Source organism: Nerophis lumbriciformis, linkage group LG02, assembly GCF_033978685.3.
Source record: "Nerophis lumbriciformis linkage group LG02, RoL_Nlum_v2.1, whole genome shotgun sequence".
Lineage (NCBI taxonomy): Eukaryota > Metazoa > Chordata > Actinopteri > Syngnathiformes > Syngnathidae > Nerophis > Nerophis lumbriciformis.
Window position 1 is genome coordinate 5,778,598 of NC_084549.2, and position 22,087 is coordinate 5,800,684.

Consider the following 22,087-nt stretch of genomic DNA (forward strand, 5'->3'; position numbering starts at 1 on the left):
CATAATGATATGCGCTCGGCATTACATTTCTTGAAACCAGCAAACTTATACTGAAAACTAATTTATTGTTCTTAATGGAAAGACAACAAGGCAAGCGCTTGTTACTCTCGGGGTCTCCTAGCCGCTCAGGCAAATCATATGGTCTAAAAATGCATTTTTCCATCGACAACATGACATCATCGCGCCAAGTGCGTGCTCTTTCAGTCAATTAGTGCTCAAGGAATATGGGACGGCGTGGCGCAGTGGAAGAATGGCCGTGCGCGACCCGAGGGTCCCTGGTTCAATCCCCACCTAGTACCAACCTCGTCATGTCCGTTGTGTCCTGAGCAAGACACTTCACCCTTGCTCCTGATGGGTGCTGGTTAGCGCCTTGCATGGCAGCTCCCTCCATCAGTGTGTGAATGTGTGTGTGAATGGGTAAATGTGGAAGTAGTGTCAAAGCGCTTTGAGTACCTTGAAGGTAGAAAAGCGCTATACAAGTACAAGTACAACCCAATATCAGAATCAGAATCAGAATCAGCTTTATTGTCATTACGCAAGGTAACGAGATTGAGGCCATTCCATACAGTGCGATGTGTGCATGCTAGAAAAACAATGTGCAAATATATAAAAATATAAAAAATGTAGAAGTGCAATGAATATGGTGTGAAATTAATATATACATGAAAAAAAAAAAAAAAAAAAAAAAAATATATATATATATATATATATACGGTATATATATATATATATATATATATATATATATATATATTAGGGCTGCAACTAACAACTAATTTGATAATCGAGTAATCTGTCGATTATTACTTCGATTAATCGATTAGTAATCGGATAAAAGAGACAAACTACAGTATACTGGCACCATACTTATTTTGATTATTGTTTCTCAGCTGTGTGTAAATGTTGCAGTTTATAAATAAAGGTTTATAAAAAAAAAAAGTAGCATCTGCGCATGCGCATAGCATAGATCCAACGAATCGATGACTAAATTAATCGCCAACTATTTTTATAATCGATTTTAATCGATTTAATCGATTAGTTGTTGCAGCCCTAATATATATATATATATATATATATATACAGTATATGTATATATATGTATATACATATACATATATATATATATACATACATATATATATATATATATATATATATATATATATATATATATATATATATATATATATATATATATATATACATACATATATATATATATATATATATATATATATATATATATATATATATATATATATATATATATATATATATATATATATATATATATATATATATATATATATATATACTGTATGAATTGTTTATTGGATTTTGAGGACATATTGCAGAGTCCTACCAGAGCATGGCAGCAATTTCACTGTGGACTACAAGTTGGTGAGCAATGCTTGGGCATGGAATAAGAGTAGTAAGAGTAGTACTGGTAGTAGTAGTAGTAGTAGTAGTAGTAGTATAGTAGTAGCAGTAACAGGATGTAGTATAGTAGTAGTAGTATATTATTAGTAGTAGTAGTAGTAGTAGTAGTAGGATGTAGTAGCTGTGTGGTTTGTAGTATAGTAGTAGTAGTATATTATTAGTAGTAGTAGTAGTAGTAGGATGTAGTAGCTGTGTAGTATGTAGTATAGTAGTAGTATAGTAGTAGTAGGATGTAGTAGCTGTGTAGTATGTAGTATAGTAGTAGTATAGTAGTAGTAGGATGTAGTAGTAGTAGAATGTAGTAGTAGTATAGTAGTAGTGTGTGAATGTGTGAGTGAATGTGTGAGGGTGTGTGAGTGAATGTGTGAGTGAATGTGTGAGTGAATGTGTGAGTGAAAGTGTGTGTGAATGTGTGTGTGAATGTGTGAGCGAATGTGTGAGTAAATGTGTGTGTGAATGTGTGTGTGTGAATGTGTGTGTGAATGAGTGTGTGAATGTGTGTGTGAATGTGTGTGTGAATGTGTGTGAGTGAATGTGTGTGTGAATGTGTGAGTGAATGCTTGAGTGAATGTGTGAGTGAATGTGTGTGTGATTGTGTGTGTTAATGTGTGAGTGAATGTGTGAGTGAATGTGTGTGTGAATGTGTGTGTGAAAGTGTGTTAATGTGTGTGAATGTGTGTGTGAATATGTGTGTGAGAAAATGTGTGTGAAAGTGTGTGAGAATGTGTGTGAGAATATGTGATTGAATGTGTGAGTGAATGTGTGTGTGAAAGTGTGTGTGAATGTGTGAGCGAATGTGTGAGTAAATGTGTGTGTGAATGTATGAGTGAATGTGTGTGTGAATGTGTGTGTGTATGTGTGAGTGAAAATGTGTGTGAATGAGTGTGTGAATGTGTGTGTGAAAATGTGTGTTAGAATGTGTGATTGAATGTGTGAGTGAATATGTGTGTGAAAGTGTGTGTGAATGTGTGAGTGAATGTGTGTGTGAATGTGTGAGTGAATATGTGTGTGAATGTGAGTGAAAGTGTGTGTGAATGTGTGTGTGTGTGAAAGTGTGTGAATGTGTGTGTGAATATGTGTGTGAATGTGTGTGTGAAAATGTGTGTGAAAGTGTGTGAGAATGTGTGTGAGAATATGTGATTGAATGTGTGAGTGAATGTGTGTGTGAATGTGTGAGCGAATGTGTGAGTAAATGTGTGAGTGAATGTGTGTGTGAATGTGTGTGTGAATGTGTGAGCGAATGTGTGAGTAAATGTGTGTGTGAATGTGTGTGTGAATGAGTGAGTGAATGTGTGCGTGAATGTGTGAGTGTGTTTGAGTGAACGTGTGAGTGAATGTGTGTGTGAATGTGAGTGAAAGTTTGTGTGAATGTGTGTGTAAAAGTGTGTTAATGTGTGTGTGAATATGTGTGTGAATGTGTGTGTGAATGTGTGAGCGAATGTGTGAGTGAATGTGTGTGTGAAAGTGTGAGTGAATGTGTGCGTGAATGTGTGAGTGTGTTTGAGTGAACGTGTGAGTGAATGTGTGCGTGAATGTGAGTGAAAGTTTGTGTGAATGTGTGTGTGAAAGTGTGTTAATGTGTGTGTGAATATGTGTGTGAATGTGTGTGTGAATGTGTGAGCGAATGTGTGAGTGAATGTGTGTGTGAATGTGTGAGTGAATGTGTGTGAATGAGTGTGTGAATGTGTGTGTGTGAATGAGTGTGTGAATGTGTGAGTGGATGTGTGTGAATGTTGTTTGGTTGAATGTGTGTGTGAATGTGTGTGTGAATGAATGTGTGAGTGAATGTGTGTGGCAGTAGTGTAGTAGTCGTAGTTAATGTCTTACCCAGCAGCAAGAATGGTCGGACAACTCCAACTTGAAGGTCTAGATTCAGGTCTTGCACAAATCCACACCCGCTCCCCTCTTCCAGCTCCTCCACCTGTCCTCCATCCGTCCTCCTCTCCAGCGTCTTCCTGCCCGTTACCGTGGTAACATGTGTGCACTGTTTCCTCAGCCGGCTTTTGGAGAAGCCTTGGATCTCCTGAGACAGTGAATGCATCACTGCGGGACTAAAAGAGAAGTTCAATAAAAAAAGGAAAACAAGTTTAATGTTGGGTTTGTGAATTCATCGCAATGATACGACAATATGATAGACAATATCATCTACAGTTAGTCAAAGTGTTACTCAGACTGCAGTGTTTATATTGGTCCGCATTTATTTCCTCAATTAATTTATGTTGTTCTTCCAGCTACCTGAAAAAACTATCAGAATAGTACATAGTTTATTTATTGACGTTGAAACTGAAATGATCTTACACTCACCTCACACAAACGTAAACTATAGTCTCACAACCGGCAACCATTACGTGACGTCAATGTCGTTCGGAACCGGAAGCTACGTCACAACAAGATACCTTCATGGTCTTGATAAAAAATAGAAATAGCACAAACGTCACTATAGAAAAACATTCATATTTTTTATTATTATTATTTATTTATATTTAGGGCCCGCATGGCCCATTGCAAAAGGACTCCCTTATGCAATGGGACATAAGGACCTATTGAATTTGTAAGGTTTTATTCTTTATTATTATTATACCGGCCGACTCTTTGAGCTGTAATTTGACCCACTTAACATGCTTCAAAACTCACCATATTTGACGCACACATCAGGGCTGGCGAAAATTGCCTTTTGATAAAAAAAAACCAAACCCCAAAATTCAAAATTGCGCTCTAGCGCCCCCTAGGAAAGAAAAAAACTAGACTGCCTGTAACTCCCACTAGGAAGGTCGGAGAGACATGAAACAAAAACCTCTATGTAGGTCTGACTTAGACCTACATTTCATTAATGGTACATTCTCGGGCAAAAATCAACAGGAAGTTGGCAATTCCCCCTTTAAGACAAAAAAGTACTAAAAACAGTAAATTTTGCCTCTTTGAGTTGTAATTTGACCCCCTTAACACACTTCAAAAATCACCAAACTGAACGCACACATCAGGACTGTCAAAAATTGCGATCTTATAAAAAACCTAACCCCCCAAAAAAATTTTTGAATAAAACACAGAAAAAACTGCTCCTCGGAAGAAAAAAATGACAAAACTGCCTGTAACTCCCACTGGAAAGGTCGGAGAGACATGAAACAAAAACCTCTATGTAGGTCTAACTTAGACCTACATTTCATAAATTGACAACCCCCAGCAAAAATCAACAGGAAGTTTGCTATTCCCCCTTCAAAACAAAATTTTTGTAAAAACCGGTCACCTTTCTTCAAACATTATCTCCTCTGAGCGTGTTTGTTGTTTCGGCTTCCAACTAACACAGGAGAGAGATTGAACCCTTTTGATTAAAAGTTATCGAAAGAGTTTTAATACCGGCTCCGGTTTTGATTTTATGACCCTTCAAAGAGCCGCTGCGCTGATGCTGCTGTTTTTTCAAGAAGGCTGCTTAGGAAGGTCAGAGAGACATGAAACAAAAACCTCTATGTAGGTCTGACTTAGACCTAAATTTCATTAATGGTACATTCTCGGGCAAAAATCAACAGGAAGATGGCAATTCCCCCTTTAAGACAAAAAAGTACTAAAAACAGTAAAATTTTGCCTCTTTGAGCTGTATTTTCACCCTCTTAACATGCTTCAAAACTCACCAAACTGAACACACACATCAGGACTGGCACAAATTGCGATCTAATAAAAAAAAAAACCTAACCCCAAATCTCAAAATTGCGCTCTAGCGCAATTTTTTAATGAAACGCACAAAAAACTGCTCCTCGGAAGAAAAAAATGACAAAACTGCCTGTATCTCCCACTGGGAAGGTCGGAGAGACATGAAACAAAAACCTCTATGTAGGTCTCACTTAGACCTACATTTCATAAATTGACAACCCCCAGCAAAAATCAACAGGAAGTTTGCTATTCCCCCTTCAAAACAAATTTTTTGTAAAAACCGGTCACCTTCCTTCAAAAACTATCTCCTCTTTGTCGTTTCGGCTTCAAACTAACACAGGAGAGAGATTAAACCCTTGTGTATAAAATAACAGAACAGCGTTTTAATACCTGCTCCGGTTTTGATTTTATGACCCTTCAAAGACCTGCTGTTTTTTTAAGATGGCTGCTTAAAAGCAGGAAGCACCAACGTGCCCACACAATGCAGACAAGGTAGGTACACTAGACAAAAGTCTTGGGACACTTCAGACTAAAAGTAGACAAAAGTATTGGGACACTTATGACTATCACTGGACAAAAGTATTGGGACATTTAGGACTAGCACCTGCCAAATATGCGGGCCCGACCAATGCTGCTTGCAGCTTTAATTAATACTCTATCTGTATTTGCTTTTGTTTTCTTTCCTGGGCATGTTTTGCTGATGTCGTGATTTGCTCAACCTGACGTGTAGATTGTTGGTTATGTTGAAAGTGCCTTGCCTTTTGTGTGCATTATAAATGTATGTTTGTTGTTCAATTTAAAAAATTAAAATAAAGTAAAATAAAATAAAATAATGTCACTATATGTCACTATGTGCCTCAACTCAACATATGTTTATATTTGTCTAAAAGAGGCAAAATTAAGTTCTAGCCACATAATTGAATAATAATACTATTACCAAAAATAGGAATAGCACTAATGTCACTAAAGGTGGCCATGTGCCTCAACTCAACAGAGGTTTATATTTGTCTAAAACAGACAAGTTTTAGCCACATAATTTAATAATAAAGCCACTGCTCCTCCACATGGAGAGGAGCCAGATGAGGTGGTCCGGGCATCTGGTCAGGATGCCACCCGAACGCCTCCCTAGGGAGGTGTTTAGGGCACGTCCGACCGGTAGGAGGCCACGGGGAAGACCCAGGACACGTTGGGAAGACTATGTCTCCCGGCTGGCCTGGGAACGCCTCGGGATCCCCCGGGATGAGCTGGACAAGGTGGCTGGGGAGAGGGAAGTCTGGGCTACCCTGCTTAGGCTGCTGCCCCCGCAGCCCGGTCTCGGATAAGCGGAAGAAAATGGATGGATGGATTAATGTCACTATTGGCCATACTTGCCAACCTTGAGACCTCCGATTTCGGGAGGTGGGGGTTGGGGGGTGGTCGCGTGGTCGGGGGTGGGGCAGGGCGTGGTTGGGGGCGTGGTTAAAAGGGGAGGAGTATATTGACAACTAGAATTCACCAAGTCAAGTATTTCATATATATATATATATATATATATATATATATATATATATATATATATATATATATATATATATATATATATATCAAATCAACTTTATTTTATTTATAAAGCACATTTAAAATTTACCACAGGGGTAGCCAAAGTGCTGTACAATGAACAGGTTAAAAGATAAAACGAGTACCGAGCAAACACAACACAACACAAACAGAACACGATAAAAAATAAATAATTAAAATAGAATTAATAAAAACATAAAAACAGGATCACAGCAGGTGTATTATGGGGTGCCATTGCAGGATGGATATCACTCAGTGTTAAAAGCCATGGAATAAAAGTATGTTTTTAAGAGAGATTTAAAAACAGGAAGAGAGGAGGCTTGTCTAACACTCAGAGGTAGGTCGTTCCAGAGCTTGGGAGCAGCAACGGCGAAAGCTCTGTCACCTCTAAGCTTCAGCCTTGTGTCAGGGACCGTCAACAGCAGCTGATCGGCTGATCTTAAGGATCGGGTGGGGCAGTAAGGCTGAAGGAGGTCGGAGAAATATATATATATATATATATATATATATATATATATATATATATATATATATATATATATATCCTGAAAATATGCAAACAAAACTGTGTTTAGATAATTGATACTTCAAACTTGCATAAATGAATATTAAGGAATATAACATAACTTGACTTCTGAGAGCTTCAAAATGTAATGAATAAAATGCTAAAGTTGTTGATAAACAAGCAATTATTTTAATAATTAAATATGGTCATTTTAAATGAATTATTATGATCATTTAAAATTAATTATTTCAAAAAATGTTTATTTTAATGTATAATTCTGTGGCTGGATGTAATAAGGAGTCAGAAAAAATACAAATAAAAATAGAATTAATTTTGATATTTTTAGCAAAATATAGTAAAAATGTATTTAGTTTTTTTTAGTTTTTTTTAATTAATAAATATATTTATTTTTAGGTAAGATAAGCATAATAATACAATTTATCTCTAGTCTGGATGATTTAGTTCTTGTCACCCTGTTGTCCTCCCGTCATGAAAAAAGGCTGTCCTCACTCAGGTCCGCATGGAGCTGGAGGGGGCGTGGCCTCCAGCTCCGGCTGTAAATCGGGAGATTTTCGGGAGAATATTTGTCCCGGGAGGTTTTCGGGAGAAGCGCTGAATTTCGGGAGTCTCCCGGAAAATTCGGGAGGGTTGGCAAGTATGCTATTGGCGGCCATGTGCCTCAACTCAACAGAGATTTATATTTGTCTAAAAGAGATAAAATGAAGTTCTAGCCACACAATTAATTGATTAACGTGGACCCCGACTTAAACAAGTTGCAAAACGTATTTGGGTGTTACCATTTAGTGGTCAATTGTACGGAATATATACTGTACTGTGCAATCTACTACTAAAAGTTTCAATCAATCAATCAAAACAACTGAATAATAATACTATTACCAACAATAATAACAACAAAACATGACATTATATATCTTCCTTCAAGAGACCAAAAGACTGATCAGTATAAAATGAAAACTGGGGATAAGTTGATTGGCAACACTAAATTGGCCCTAGTCTGTGAATGTTGTCTGTCTGAAAAACAACATCCAGAAACGCCGCCGGCTTCTCTGGGCCTGAGATTATCTAAGATGGACTCATGCAAAGTGGAAAAGTATTCTGTGGTCTGACGAGTCCACATTTCGAATTGTTTTTGGAAATATTCGACATTGTGTCATCCGGACCAAAGGGGAAGCGAACCATCCAGACTGTTATCGACGCAAAGTTGAAAAGCCAGCATCTGTGATGGTATGGGGGTGCATTAGTGCCCAAGGCATGGGTAACTTACACATCTGTGAAGGCACCATTAATGCTGAAAGGTACATACAGGTTTTGGAGCAACATATGCTGCCATCTAAGCGCCATCTTTTTCATAAACGCCCCTGCTTATTTCAGCAAGACAATGCCAAGCCACATTCAGTACGTGGCTTCGTAAAAAAAAAAGAGTGCGGGTACTTTCCTGGCCCGCCTGCAGTCCAGACTTGTCCCCCATTGAAAATGTGTGGCGCATTATGAAGCGTAAAATACGACAGCGGAGAGCCCAGACTGTTGAACGACTGAAGCTCTACATAAAACAAGAATGGGAAAAAATTCCACTTTCAAGGCTTCAACAATTCGTTTCCTCAGTTCCCAATCGTTTATTGACTGTTGTTAAAAGAAAAGGTGATGTAACACAGTGGTGAACATGCCCTTTCCCAACTACTTTGGCACGTGTTGCAGCCATGAAATTCTAAGTTAATTATTATTTGCAAAAGAAAAAATAAAGTTTATGAGTTTGAACATCAAATATCTTGTCTTTGTAGTGCATTCAATTGAATATGGGTTGAAAAGGATTTGCAAATCATTGTATTCCGTTTATATTTATATCTAACACAATTTCCCAACTCATATGGAAACGGGGTTTGTAGATACAATGACAAACACACATCATGTGTTTACCATGAATTGATTAACGTGGACCCCGACTTAAACAAGTTGAAAAACGTATTGGGGTGTTACCATTTAGTGGTCAATTGTACGGAATATGTACTGTACTGTGCAATCTACTACTAAAAGTTTCAATCATCCATCCATCCATCCATCCATCCATCCATTTCCTACCGCTTATTCCCTTCGGGGTCGCGGGGGCGCTGGAGCCTATCTCAGCTACAATCGGGCGGAAGGCGGGGTACACCCTGGACAAGTCGCCACCTCATCGCAGGGCCAACACAGATAGACAGACAACATTCACACTCACATTCACACACTAGGGCCAATTTAGTGTTGCCAATCAACCTATCCCCAGGTGCATGTCTTTGGAGGTGGGAGGAAGCCGTAGTACCCGGAGGGAACCCACGCAGTCACGGGGAGAACATGCAAACTCCACACAGAAAGATCCCGAGGCCGGGATTGAACTCACGACTACTCAGGACCTTCGTATTGTGAGGCAGACGCACTAACCCCTCTTCCGCCGTGCTGCCCCCATTTATTATAAATTTTTATAATTTTTTTTAATGTACTTTTTGTTTTGTTTTATACCCTTTTTGTCAAATGAAACTTTGTGTATTATAACGCAAACACACAAAATGTGCAATATTTTCCCCAAAATATTTAAAAGTTGAATTTTTTATGTGAATTTGTGAAGTAATTGGAGCCTTAAATAGGTCAATAATTCATAACATTAATTTTAATTCATAAAATTTACGAGCAATTACCTTTAAACAAAACCCTACCAAAATTATTAGGGCTCTGAAAGGGCCCCAATCATAAAAGTGTTGTTTTTTTTGTTTTATTTTTTACTTTATTTTAACTTCAGATCTATCCATGGATGGATCTTAAGTTGATCTAGAAACATAAGCGTTGAAAGTAAAAAAGTAAAAAAAAAGAACACCACTTTTGTGAGTGGGGCCCTTTTGGATCCCCAATCATTTTGATGGGATTTTTTTTTTAAGGTAATTGCTCATGAATTTAATTAATTGAAGGGGAACCGGAGGGTGTGTTCTAACTATCGTGGGATCACACTCCTCAGCCTTCCCGGTAAGGTCTATTCAGGTGTACTGGAGAGGAGGCTACGCCGGATAGTCGAACCTCGGATTCAGGAGGAACAGTGTGGTTTTCGTCCTGGTCGTGGAACTGTGGACCAGCTCTATACTCTCGGCAGGGTCCTTGACGGTGCATGGGAGTTTGCCCAACCAGTCTACATGTGTTTTGTGGACTTGGAGAAGGCATTCGACCGTGTCCCTCGGGAAGTCCTGTGGGGAGTGCTCAGAGAGTACGGGGTATCGGACTGTCTGATTGTGGCAGTCCGCTCCCTGTATGATCAGTGCCAGAGCTTGGTCCGCATTGCCGGTAGTAAGTCGGACACGTTTCCAGTGAGGGTTGGACTCCGCCAAGGCTGCCCTTTGTCACCGATTCTGTTCATAACTTTTATGGACAGAATTTCTAGGCGCAGTCAAGGCGTTGAGGGGATCTGGTTTGGTGGCTGCAGGATTAGGTCTCTGCTTTTTGCAGATGATGTGGTCCTGATGGCTTCATCTGGCCAGGATCTTCAGCTCTCACTGGATCGGTTCGCAGCTGAGTGTGAAGCGACTGGGATGAGAATCAGCACCTCCAAGTCCGAGTCCATGGTTCTCGCCCGGAAAAGGGTGGAGTGCCATCTCCGGGTTGGGGAGGAGATCTTGCCCCAAGTGGAGGAGTTCAAGTACCTCGGAGTCTTGTTCACGAGTGAGGGAAGAGTGGATCGTGAGATCGACAGGCGGATCGGTGCGGCGTCTTCAGTAATGCGGACGCTGTATCGATCCGTTGTGGTGAAGAAGGAGCTGAGCCGGAAGGCAAAGCTCTCAATTTACCGGTCGATCTACGTTCCCATCCTCACCTATGGTCATGAGCTTTGGGTTATGACCGAAAGGACAAGATCACGGGTACAAGCGGCCGAAATGAGTTTCCTCCGCCGGGTGGCGGGGCTCTCCCTTAGAGATAGGGTGAGAAGCTCTGCCATCCGGGAGGAGCTCAAAGTAAAGCCGCTGCTCCTCCACATCGAGAGGAGCCAGATGAGATGGTTCGGGCATCTGGTCAGGATGCCACCCGAACGCCTCCCTAGGGAGGTGTTTAGGGCACGTCCCACCGGTAGGAGGCCGCGGGGAAGACCCAGGACACGTTGGGAAGACTATGTCTCCCGGCTGGCCTGGGAACGCCTCGGGGTCCCACAGGAAGAGCTGGACGAAGTGGCTGGGGAGAGGGAAGTCTGGGCTTCCCTGCTTAAGCTGCTGCCCCCGCGACCCGACCTCGGATAAGCGGAAGAAGATGGATGGATGGATGGTTATGAATTATTGACCTATTTAAGGCTCCGATTACTTCACAAGTTCACATCAAAAATTCTACTTTTAAATATTGTGTGGGGAAATATTGCATATTTTGTGTTTGTCATAAAAAAACCCACGTTTTCTTTGACAAAGAGAGCATAAAACAAAATAAATAAAGAAGTTTCAATCAATCATGTGAAAAGCGCTGATTCACTTACTGAGTAGGCAGTTCTACGAGGGGCATTGAACGCACCGTCACTAAAAACGAGGACTCCCTCATCCCAGCAGGAAAAAAAAAAAAAAAAAAGCACTGAAAGAAGGCGTGTGCCGTGCAGGAAGATGATCATGGAGCACATCTAATTCCTACTCAAACACACCAACCGAGACGAGGCTGTGGACTTTTTTTGTGTGATTTTCCTAACGCCGATCTTGCCTGATTTGAGGGATTTGGTCGGAGCTCCAAGATGTCTCGGGGTGTGATGCAGCCCAGTCAGCAGAAGCTGGCGGAGAAACTCACCATCCTCAACGACCGAGGCATCGGCATGTTGACCCGCGTTTACAATATCAAGAAGGTTTGCATTATACATACATCATTATTATTATTATATATTCAATGCTATAAGCACCCAGCAATGAATGCATCTCTGCCTAATTATACTTGATGTCTAACCTATGCATTACAATTGATATGTTACGTTTTTGGCATAACTAGTCAGGCCCGTGTTTTAGCACATCATCTCCGCTCTGGATGTTTCCAATAATTGCACAAATACGAGAGCCGAGTTGACCGAATTGTGTTCTTGTTGCATCCCGGAAGTGTCAGTGTGTCAGTGGCCCGGCGAGCTAGCCAAGGTTAGCTTGCGGTAATGTCGGCCTTACGCTGTTAAAACGCAGATCAAAAATGGTTCCAATGCTTGTTTTACCGCAGGCTATTAAAATATGTGTACTGTAAATGTCAAATTGACAAGCAACGACCAGCTTGAATGTATATTTACCCCGGGCTGTTGACGACAAACTTCGGGCCTGCAGTCATGTAATGGCGGCGGGTGTCGGCTAGGCTAGGCTAGGCTAGGCTAGGCTAGGCTAACCGTCGGGAAGCTAACGAGCTGGGCTCCGCCTTACTACAGACATTCCTGAAATAGACACGCTGTCAAATAAATGTAGTATTCGTTAAAGTAATACATATATTTTTAAATTATTGATGTATTGTTTTGCGTGTTAGTATGTATTTGATTTGTATATTGTGTAATTCCCAGTTTACTTATTGTCCGTAGTTTATGTAAAGGAAGTTGACATTTTTTATTATTTTAAAAACCATTATTTTTATTTTATATATTTTTTTATAATATTTATTTATTAATTTGGTAGGGAAATCATGATACAGGAAATGAGAAAACAGACACTTTTTTGACCCCCCCCGCCCCAACCCTCACCCCCAAAAAAAATAATAATATTTTTTTTAAATACAAAAAAATAACAAAAGTACAATAATAACACCCCCTTCCTCCCCCCCGTCCTACATTTCAGTCACAGTGGGTAGCAATGTACTGCCTTCCTCTTCACCACAAGCACGATAGAGAATCACACTAACTGACTAAAAGGAAAGAAAAAATAACAATCACAAACATACAGAGAAGTGTCACTGAATAAAAACAACAACAAAAACAACAACAACAAAAAAACAGAGTTGAGGTAAGTGAAAAGGTTAATTGTCAACCGTGAGTGTCACATTTATCCTATAGTGCAGTGGTTCTTAACCTTGTTGGAGGTACCGAAACCCACCAGTTTCATATGCGCTAGAGATGCGCGGTTTGCGGACACAACCGCGGATAAACCGCGGGTCGGGCGGGTAAAAATAGATTTTAAATAGATGCGGGCGGGTTGCGGTTGAACCAATTCGGAAATATATATACATAGTTAAATGTTGTTACCCACATACGAAAAACGAGCAGCACTCTTTGAAACAGTCAATTTTTCATCAGGCACCGCGTCCCAGCAACAAGTGGCGCAAGTGAGCGCTCCTTCAGAGCAGCAGGGCGCATTTTAGAGGCCAGGCGCTCTCGCATGAATCCTGGCGCTGTAGATGCCATTTTATTCCTGCATAGTGCTAACAAAAAAAAAAAAGTAAGTAGACATACGGTTGGATATGTTAAACGAATTAGTCTACGTTACCTATAGGCTATACCAAATAAGACCATGTCTAACCTATATTGAGTTCGGTCAGCTAAATAATTTTGATGGTTACGTGTTGTTTGGGCGCACTACAATGCAAAGGAATTAAGGCAATTGCGTTGTTTATTGTGGTTTTTTTCTATTCGAGATATACTACTATGTGTGAATAATTATTTGGCCTCGCTTTCAAGTGAAGCGCATCTCCGATTGGCGACAATGTAAGGCTATTTAGCCTGCTTTGTTTGTCGCGACCGTCTATTTTCATTATAATTCAAGTTTGATGATAAAGTGCAGTCTGATGGGTTTGATTTTCCCCCTTCAGCTATTTGCCTTGGCCAATAAGTTGCAGGTAATTTATTATCATTATTTATTTAATTTATTTTTGTTTAAATAGAGATGACATACATATGTTATTGTATAATTTAAGTTTGTGCGCGTGATTGACAGCCTAAGGCTTATGAGGCACATTTTTAATTTATTTTTTTATTTCAACTTAAAAACGTATGAGCCTATGCCTATGCCTAGAACATAGGCTATGTGTTTATATTTATTTTCCTGCCTGTCGTTGACAATGGAGATTGTCTGATATTTTGTCATGGCTGCAGATCAATCAATAAAGGTTCATCTTTGTCGCGAAATTGTTCACTGCTTAACTGTGCACCCCGCCCTCGTCCCTATTTGAGCATTATAACGTTAACAAGTTAATATTCATTGAAATAAATTCAGAACATTTTTTTTACCTAACGAAAATATAGGCCTAGTCTTTCTAAAACATTTGTTTAACTTCTTAAAAGCCTCGTTCGGCTTGCTGCAACTGCGCACACAAAGTGTGAGGAACGCACTCCTGATCTGAGGGCATTGGCAACAATAGTCAACACTTTCTTAATGGAAATGACAATAATATTATAATAATGATAAATAATATTATCACACATTAATATCTCTTAGCCACGAATGCGTGGCCAAGAGATGCGTGGCACGCATTGAATGTCTCTGCTGCATTGGATCAGTCTCCTTTCTTTAACAGGCAAAAGCTTTATAACCTCACTAATGCCTTGCATCGTCTATATTAGATATATAACAACGGGCGGGTGCGGGCGGGTGTGGTTTTGATAAAATGTTGGTTCGGGCGGATGGCGGATGGTTGACGACTTTTGTGATGCGGTTGCGGATGAAATAATTGCCTATCCGCGCATCTCTAATATGCGCATTCACCGAAACCTTTAGTGAAAAATAAAAAAAATGTTTTTTCAAATTCAAGACAAAGTTTTATGTTTTTGGTAACACTTTAGTATGGGGAACATATTCTAAGGAACAAAGACTTAATTTAGAGTTATTTGGACACTAGGGGAACATATTCTAAGTTGGTTAGGGTTAGGGTCAGGGTTAGAGGGTTAGGGTTATAATAAGCCCATGCCGAATAAGGCATTAATAAGTACTTAATAATGACTAGTTAAGAGCCAATATGTTACTATTTTGCATGTTAATAAGCAACTAATTAATGGTGAATATGTTCTCCATACTAAAGTGTTACCATGTTTTTTTACTGGTGCATGAAATGAACCGTGCATGAACATCACCTTGTTCAAACAACAAAACCAACACAGTGCATACACTCCGCCGAACCCCTGAGGCCGACTCACCGAACCCCTAGGGTTCGATCGAACCCAGGTTAAGAACCACTGAGATAGAGAATCACACTAACTGACTAAAAGGAAAGAAAAAGAACAATCACAAACATACAGATAAGTGTCACTGAATAAAAACAACAACAACAACAACAACAAAAAGAGTTGAGGTAAGTGTAAAGGTTCATTGTCAACCGTGAGTGTCACATTTATCCTTTAGTGTCTTCAGATAGATAGTACTTTATTGATTCCTTCAGGAGAGTTCCCACAGGAAAATTAAAATTCCAGCAGCAGTGTACAAAATTGAGATCGAATTTAAAAAGTAAATAATGGGGGTATCAATAGAAACAAAATAGAAAAATATTACAATAGAATAAAAATAAAAAGCAACAATGAGAATAAAAATATAAGAGTAAAATAACAATATAACAAGAGAAACTAGGCAGTAGTGACCATGTTATGAAAAAGTATTGCATTGTTATTGTTTAGTTAGTCTTTAGTTTAGCTATGTAACTAATTATGCAGCCCCAGGTCAGGTCAAATTGTTTTGGTGTACCCCTCAGATTATATTTAATTGTCTCTAAATCCAAGAAAAACATGAGGTCCTTAAGTCATAGGGAGGCCTTGGGGGGCAAACTGTGATTTCCACTCCAATAAAATCCTTCGAGCTATTAGAATAGAATGGAATAGAATAGAATGGACTTTATTGTCATTATATTTGCATATAACGAGATTAAAGACTCCAACTTAAAGTGCAGTAGTGGAAACAAGTATGGGATACATACAAATAAATTACACAAAAAGTAATAAAGATAAAAAATAAGAATTGAAATAAACAGACTACTATCCAATAAAAATAATAAGCAATCCTGTACAATATACAAAACAATATACAAAATACTGTACAATATACAGAACAAGACAAGAGTACCGGAGTAATAACAATCAGTATCGGATGTATTGCACTCGAAGGGTAATATTGCACAGTAGGGTATTAGGGTAGAATATTGTATAATGTTGCAAAGGTGATACTAGCCCTAAAAGTCTGCTTAATTTTTTGATAGTTTGGTGGAATTCCAAAAATAGCCAATTCTGCACAAGGCGTCAATTTAAAATTTAGTGCATCTGCAAGATGTTTAATATGATTAGTCCAGTAGGCTTTCAGACAGGGACAGGACCAGAACATGTGTGTCTTGTCTGCAGGAGTCAATTGACAGCGATTACATGTATCTGCAATATTGGCGTACATTTTGGAAAGTTTAGCGTTAGTAAAACCTTGATTCATAGTATTCAACTGTTACAACTTTAACATACAAGCAAAGACAGAATAATAATCAAAACAAGTACAGAAACAGTACAAAACAGCGCCAAGGGGTTGTAAACTCAACAAAGCAACTAAAGAAGAATGCAAAATATATATAAATGTAAAGCCATATAAGCTCACACATGTTCCGTAAATAATCCAAATTCAGAGCACAGCCTCATAGTTTTCACAGCTTTTTGGTTGTTCGAGGTAGAAAGCGTTTTAAAGTAAAATTCTATGTCTTTTTTAAAGGCACAAAAAACAGGTCGGGTATTGAGAAACTTATCTTTATGAATATAAAACTTAGCCAATAGTATAATGAGGTTGCACAGGTCACATTCATTTTAATTTTTTTTCTCATACTGTTTAAAACCAAAGGGCACATATTTAAAACAAAACACAACAAGGAAGTTGAACATATGTTCCCTTCCTGCACAATGTAACGTAATCCAATACAATAATATTTTAATGTAATATTTTACGGTGTTAAAACTGATCATTTTCTGGTAAGTTTTTCCTTTTGGACGTTATTAGATGGTGCAAGTGTACCTAATGCTATGGTCATAGGTGTGTGCTGCTAAGAAATTTTATTTACTATTTAATGTGTTGGCTGATTATTAGCAGGGGTGAGTTAGTTGCCTTTGACAAAATGTGAGAGGTTTTGTAATGCTTATTTTAAATGAGTAAATATGTGGGTAACACCCTTTCAGAGTTGAATAAATCACGACATTTTATAACGTTCATGGTGGCCAGTGATTTTCAAAGCTTTTACAATTGCTGTTTGGTCCACAATCAGTAAATAGCAATGAAGATCACATTTCTTATTTGGTCCACAATCAGTAAATAACAATAAAGATCACATTTCTTGTTTGGTCCACAATCAGTAAATAATAGTACAAATTAAATTTATTATTGGGTCCACAATCAGTAAATAACAAGAAAGATGGCATTTCTTATTGGGTCCACAATCAGTAATACCAATACAGATTACATTTTTTATTGGGTCCACAATCAGTAAATAACAATAAAGATGACATTTCTTATTGGGTCCACAATCAGTAAATAAAAATAAATGCGATGAGGTGGCGACTTGTCCAGGGTGTACCCCGCCTTCCGCCCGATTGTAGCTGAGATAGGCTCCAGCGCCCCCCGCGACCCCAAAGGGAATAAGCGGTAGGAAATGGATGGATGGATGGATTTTGATTTGGTCCACAATCAGTAAATAACAAACGATTACATTTTTTATTTGGTCCACAATCAGTAAATAACAATAAAGATGACATTTTTTATTTGGTCCACAATCAGAAAATAACAGAAAAGAAGACATTTCTTATTGGGTCTACAATCAGTAAATAACAATAAAGATGACATTTTTTACTGGGTCCACAATCAGTAAATAATAATAAATATGACATTTCTTACTGGGTCCACAATCAGTAAATAACAATAAAGATGACATTTTTTATTTGGTCCACAATCAGTAAATAACAGAAAAGATTCAATTTCTCACTGGGTCCACAATCAGTAAATAACAATAAAGATGACATTGTTATTTGGTCCACAATCAGTAAATAACAGAAAAGATGACATTTATTATTTGGTCCACAATCAGTAAATAACAATAAAGATGACATTTTTTATTTGGTCCACAATCAGTAAATAACAGAAAAGATGACATGTATTATTTGGTCCACAATCAGCAAATAACAGAAAAGATTCCATTTCTCACTGGGTCCACAATCAGTAAATAACAATAAAGATGACATTTGTATTTGGTCCACAATCAGTAAATAACAGTAAAGATTACATTTCTTATTGGGTCCACAATCAATTAATAACAATAAAGATGACATTTTTTATTTGGTCCACAATCAGTAAATAACAGAAAAGATGACATTTCTTATTTGGTCCACAATCAGTAAATAACAGAAAAGATGACATTTCTTATTTGGTCCACAATCAGTAAATAACAATAAAGATGGCATTTCTTATTGGGTCCACAATCAGTAAATAACAATAAAGACATTTCTTATTTGCTCCACAATCAGTAAATAACAGAAAAGATGACATTTCTTATTTGCTCCACGATTAGTAATTATCTGTATCATTAATATTACTCCTGTGTGTGGGCGAATACAATGACCCCACATGTATGTTGTCAAACACTAATAGGTTGGATTTACCTCTCAGTGTGTGAACCAATTAAATGTGGTACCACATTTAATTTTTCTAAATTATTTATGAGAATGTTCAATTGTTCAAATAACTTTATTGTCATACCAGACAGCACACATGAGATGGCACAAATGTATTACCCAAGGTCCCAGGTTTTAAAACGACACGTTTAAATTCGCAAAGTTATGACATTTGTCTTTCACAAAACTCTCCCGATTGCCCGTGCAATCAGGAGAGGCACTTTCAAGCCGAGGAGTAGCTAAACATTAGACAAATTGAGCAAGCAGCAGAGAAGAGCTATCGGTAGCTGCTGTGCTAAGTCGCTAACAATACTGTAAAAAAAAAAAAAAAGTCGCTACAAGGTGAACTATAGGATCTCAAGCAAATTGGCGTACGTGTAAATACTCCGGAGTCGAGAAGTCGGCACTGGAGCCACCATATTCTTTTGAAAAATTTGTGTATTGTGCGTCTTAGAAGGCTACGTAAACACGCAAGGGCCAGGGTTGAGCCAACGGGAATGCCCCCTGCTTCACCCGTCTGGCTCAGAGAAACGGAAACAGCCATAATAAAGGCATATCAATATATACCGGTATGGTGGTATTGTCTGAAATATATACATCTCTTTCTAAAATATACCTGTATTAACCATAATACAGCTATACCACCCAGCCCTATTTCAACTTATCAATTGTATCATTGACGACAACAAGCAACTAAAACATTCTGAATATAATTTCATAAAATGAAGGGGAAGCAGTGCACTATCAACACCGTGTATGGCGAGGATGGTGTTCTGCTGACCTCGACTGCGGATGTTGTGGATCGGTGGAGGGAATACTTCGAAGACCTCCTCAATCCCACCAACACGTCTTTCTATGAGGAAGCAGTGCCTGGGGAGTCTGTGGTGGGCTCTCCTATTTCTGGGGCTGAGGTTGCTGAGGTAGTTAAAAAGCTCCTCGGTGGCAAGGCCCCGGTGGTGGATGAGATCCGCCCGGAGTTCCTTAAGGCTCTGGATGCTGTGGGGCTGTCCTGGTTGACAAGACTCTGCAGCATCGCGTGGACATCGGGGGCGGTACCACTGGATTGGCAGACCGGGGTGGTGGTTCCTCTCTTTAAGAAGGGGAACCGGAGGGTGTGTTCTAACTATGGTGGGATCACACTCCTCAGCCTTCCCGGTAAGGTCTATTCAGGTGTACTGGAGAGGAGGCTACGCCGGATAGTCGAACCTCGGATTCAGGAGGAACAGTGTGGTTTTCGTCCTGGTCGTGGAACTGTGGACCAGCTCTATACTCTCGGCAGGGTCCTTGAGGGTGCATGGGAGTTTGCCCAACCAGTCTACATGTGTTTTGTGGACTTGGAGAAGGCATTCGACCGTGTCCCTCGGGAAGTCCTGTGGGGAGTGCTCAGAGAGTATGGGGTATCGGACTGTCTGATTGTGGCAGTCCGCTCCCTGTATGATCAGTGCCAGAGCTTAGTCCGCATTGCCGGTAGTAAGTCGGACACGATTCCAGTGAGGGTTGGACTCCGCCAAGGCTGCCCTTTGTCACCGATTCTGTTCATAACTTTTATGGACAGAATTTCTAGGCGCAGTCAAGGTGTTGAGGGGATCTGGTTTGGTGGCTGCAGGATTAGGTCTCTGCTTTTTGCAGATGATGTGGTCCTGATGGCTTCATTTGGCCAGGATCTTCAGCTCTCACTGGATCAGTTCGCAGCTGAGTGTGAAGCGACTGGGATGAGAATCAGCACCTCCAAGTCCGAGTCCATGGTTCTCGCCCGGAAAAGGGTGGAGTGCCATCTCCGGGTTGGGGAGGAGATCTTGCCCCAAGTGGAGGAGTTCAAGTACCTCGGAGTCTTGTTCACGAGTGAGGGAAGAGCGGATCGTGAGATCGACAGGCGGATCGGTGCGGCGTCTTCAGTAATGCGGACGCTGTATCGATTTGTTGTGGTGAAGAAGGAGCTGAGCCGGAAGGCAAAGCTCTCAATTTACCGGTCGATCTACGTTCCCATCCTCACCTATGGTCATGAGCTTTGGGTTATGACCGAAAGGACAAGATCACGGGTACAAGCGGCCGAAATGAGTTTCCTCCACCGGGTGGCGGGGCTCTCCCTTAGAGATAGGGTGAGAAGCTCTGTCATCCGGGGGGAGCTCAAAGTAAAGCCGCTGCTCCTCCACATCGAGAGGAGCCAGATGAGGTGGTTCGGGCATCTGGTCAGGATGCCACCCGAACGCCTCCCTGGGGAGGTGTTTAGGGCACGTCCGACCGGTAGGAGGCCGCGGGGAAGACCCAGGACACGTTGGGAAGACTATGTCTCCCGGCTGGCCTGGGAACGCCTCGGGGTCCCACAGGAAGCGCTGGACGAAATGGCTGAGGAGAGGGAAGTCTGGGCTTCCCTGCTTAGGCTGCTGCCCCCGCGACCCAACCCGGATAAGCGGAAGAAGATGGATGGATGGATAGAAAATGAAAAGCAAAACAGTCTGTCCAACACAACATATACTGTACATAAAAGGCCAATATAACTAAGCCAATAAGATTCAGTAGTTAGCGACAACACCGAAACAAGTGGAGTAAGATCTCTGGTTGATTGACAAAAATGAAATAAAAGCAATTATATATTTCTCTGACAGTAATAAAATTGTGCCATACGTGACTAACCCTTAAAAAGGCAACATTTAATTGTAGAAGATAAAGAAATCAGAGTTCAAATATTTAAGTGCATTTTTTCCACTAGAAAATCATAACCTGCAGATGAACCATGAAGTTAATTATCAACAATTAGTCATTTTTCATCAAGTGCTGGTATTTTCTTTCAAACTGTTGCCTCATATCAAAAACCTTCTCATCAGTCCTGTGTGTAGCACTACATTTGCTGCGGTCGCCGCCAATAACAGTAGGTCTCGGCTTAGCAGCACAGGCAACTTCATACCGCTTCGCGTTAGCAGTTAACCCTGAATTTGTTTTAAGGTGATTTGTTGTGTTGAAGCTTGTCCGAGTGGAATTTCTGCATACCAGTTTTGCAAACCAGAAGTGAAATGTCTTCTTCTGACAGGGTTAAAGGAAACCTTCACCGGTGACTGCAGTGCTATGTTGTTGTTTTGGTTTTATTTTTTGCACGTAGCAAATCACGAGCGCGGTATCGCGGCATTACAAATATGTGACCAGATAGTAGGGGAGGGGACCAACGACAAACAACAAAAGATAATAAGCCTTTATTATTATCAGCTCATTTTATCGGTTGATGTTTCCCTTTTCGGAATTATCGACGTGACGTCATAATTGCCATATAAGTCAATAATTATCAGCCACTGATAATATCGTGCTTAAATATTTCCTATAGTCAACATTAGGGCTGGGCAGAATACCGTTATTATGGCTATATTATATTA

General features: G+C 39.8%; 2 protein-coding genes across 6 annotated transcripts in view; one reads left to right on the top strand and one right to left on the bottom strand.

Moving 5' to 3' along the window:
* The window catches only part of LOC133579972 (dual specificity protein phosphatase 19-like), a 34,948-nt gene extending 22,327 nt beyond the window's left edge, over window positions 1-12,621 (bottom strand). The window contains exons 1-2 of one of the 2 annotated variants that reach the window (XM_061934291.1): window positions 12,420-12,621; window positions 3,268-3,491 (exon numbers count right to left, since the gene is read on the bottom strand). In XM_061934291.1, the coding sequence (XP_061790275.1) occupies window positions 3,268-3,491; window positions 12,420-12,457 (262 nt within the window). In that variant the 5' untranslated portion in view covers window positions 12,458-12,621. Of the gene's footprint in view, window positions 1-3,267; window positions 3,492-3,744; window positions 3,818-12,419 lie in introns of those variants that run through there. The other variant, XM_061934213.2, reaches the window with a different exon arrangement.
* Window positions 11,681-22,087, top strand: part of nckap1 (NCK-associated protein 1) — a 102,867-nt gene continuing 92,460 nt past the window's right edge. For 2 of the 4 annotated variants that reach the window (XM_061933958.1, XM_061934025.1), the window contains exon 1: window positions 11,681-11,996. In XM_061933958.1, the coding sequence (XP_061789942.1) occupies window positions 11,889-11,996 (108 nt within the window). In that variant the 5' untranslated portion in view covers window positions 11,681-11,888. The remainder of the gene's footprint in view (window positions 11,997-22,087) is intronic. The other 2 variants (XM_061934032.2, XM_061934083.1) reach the window with 1 other exon arrangement.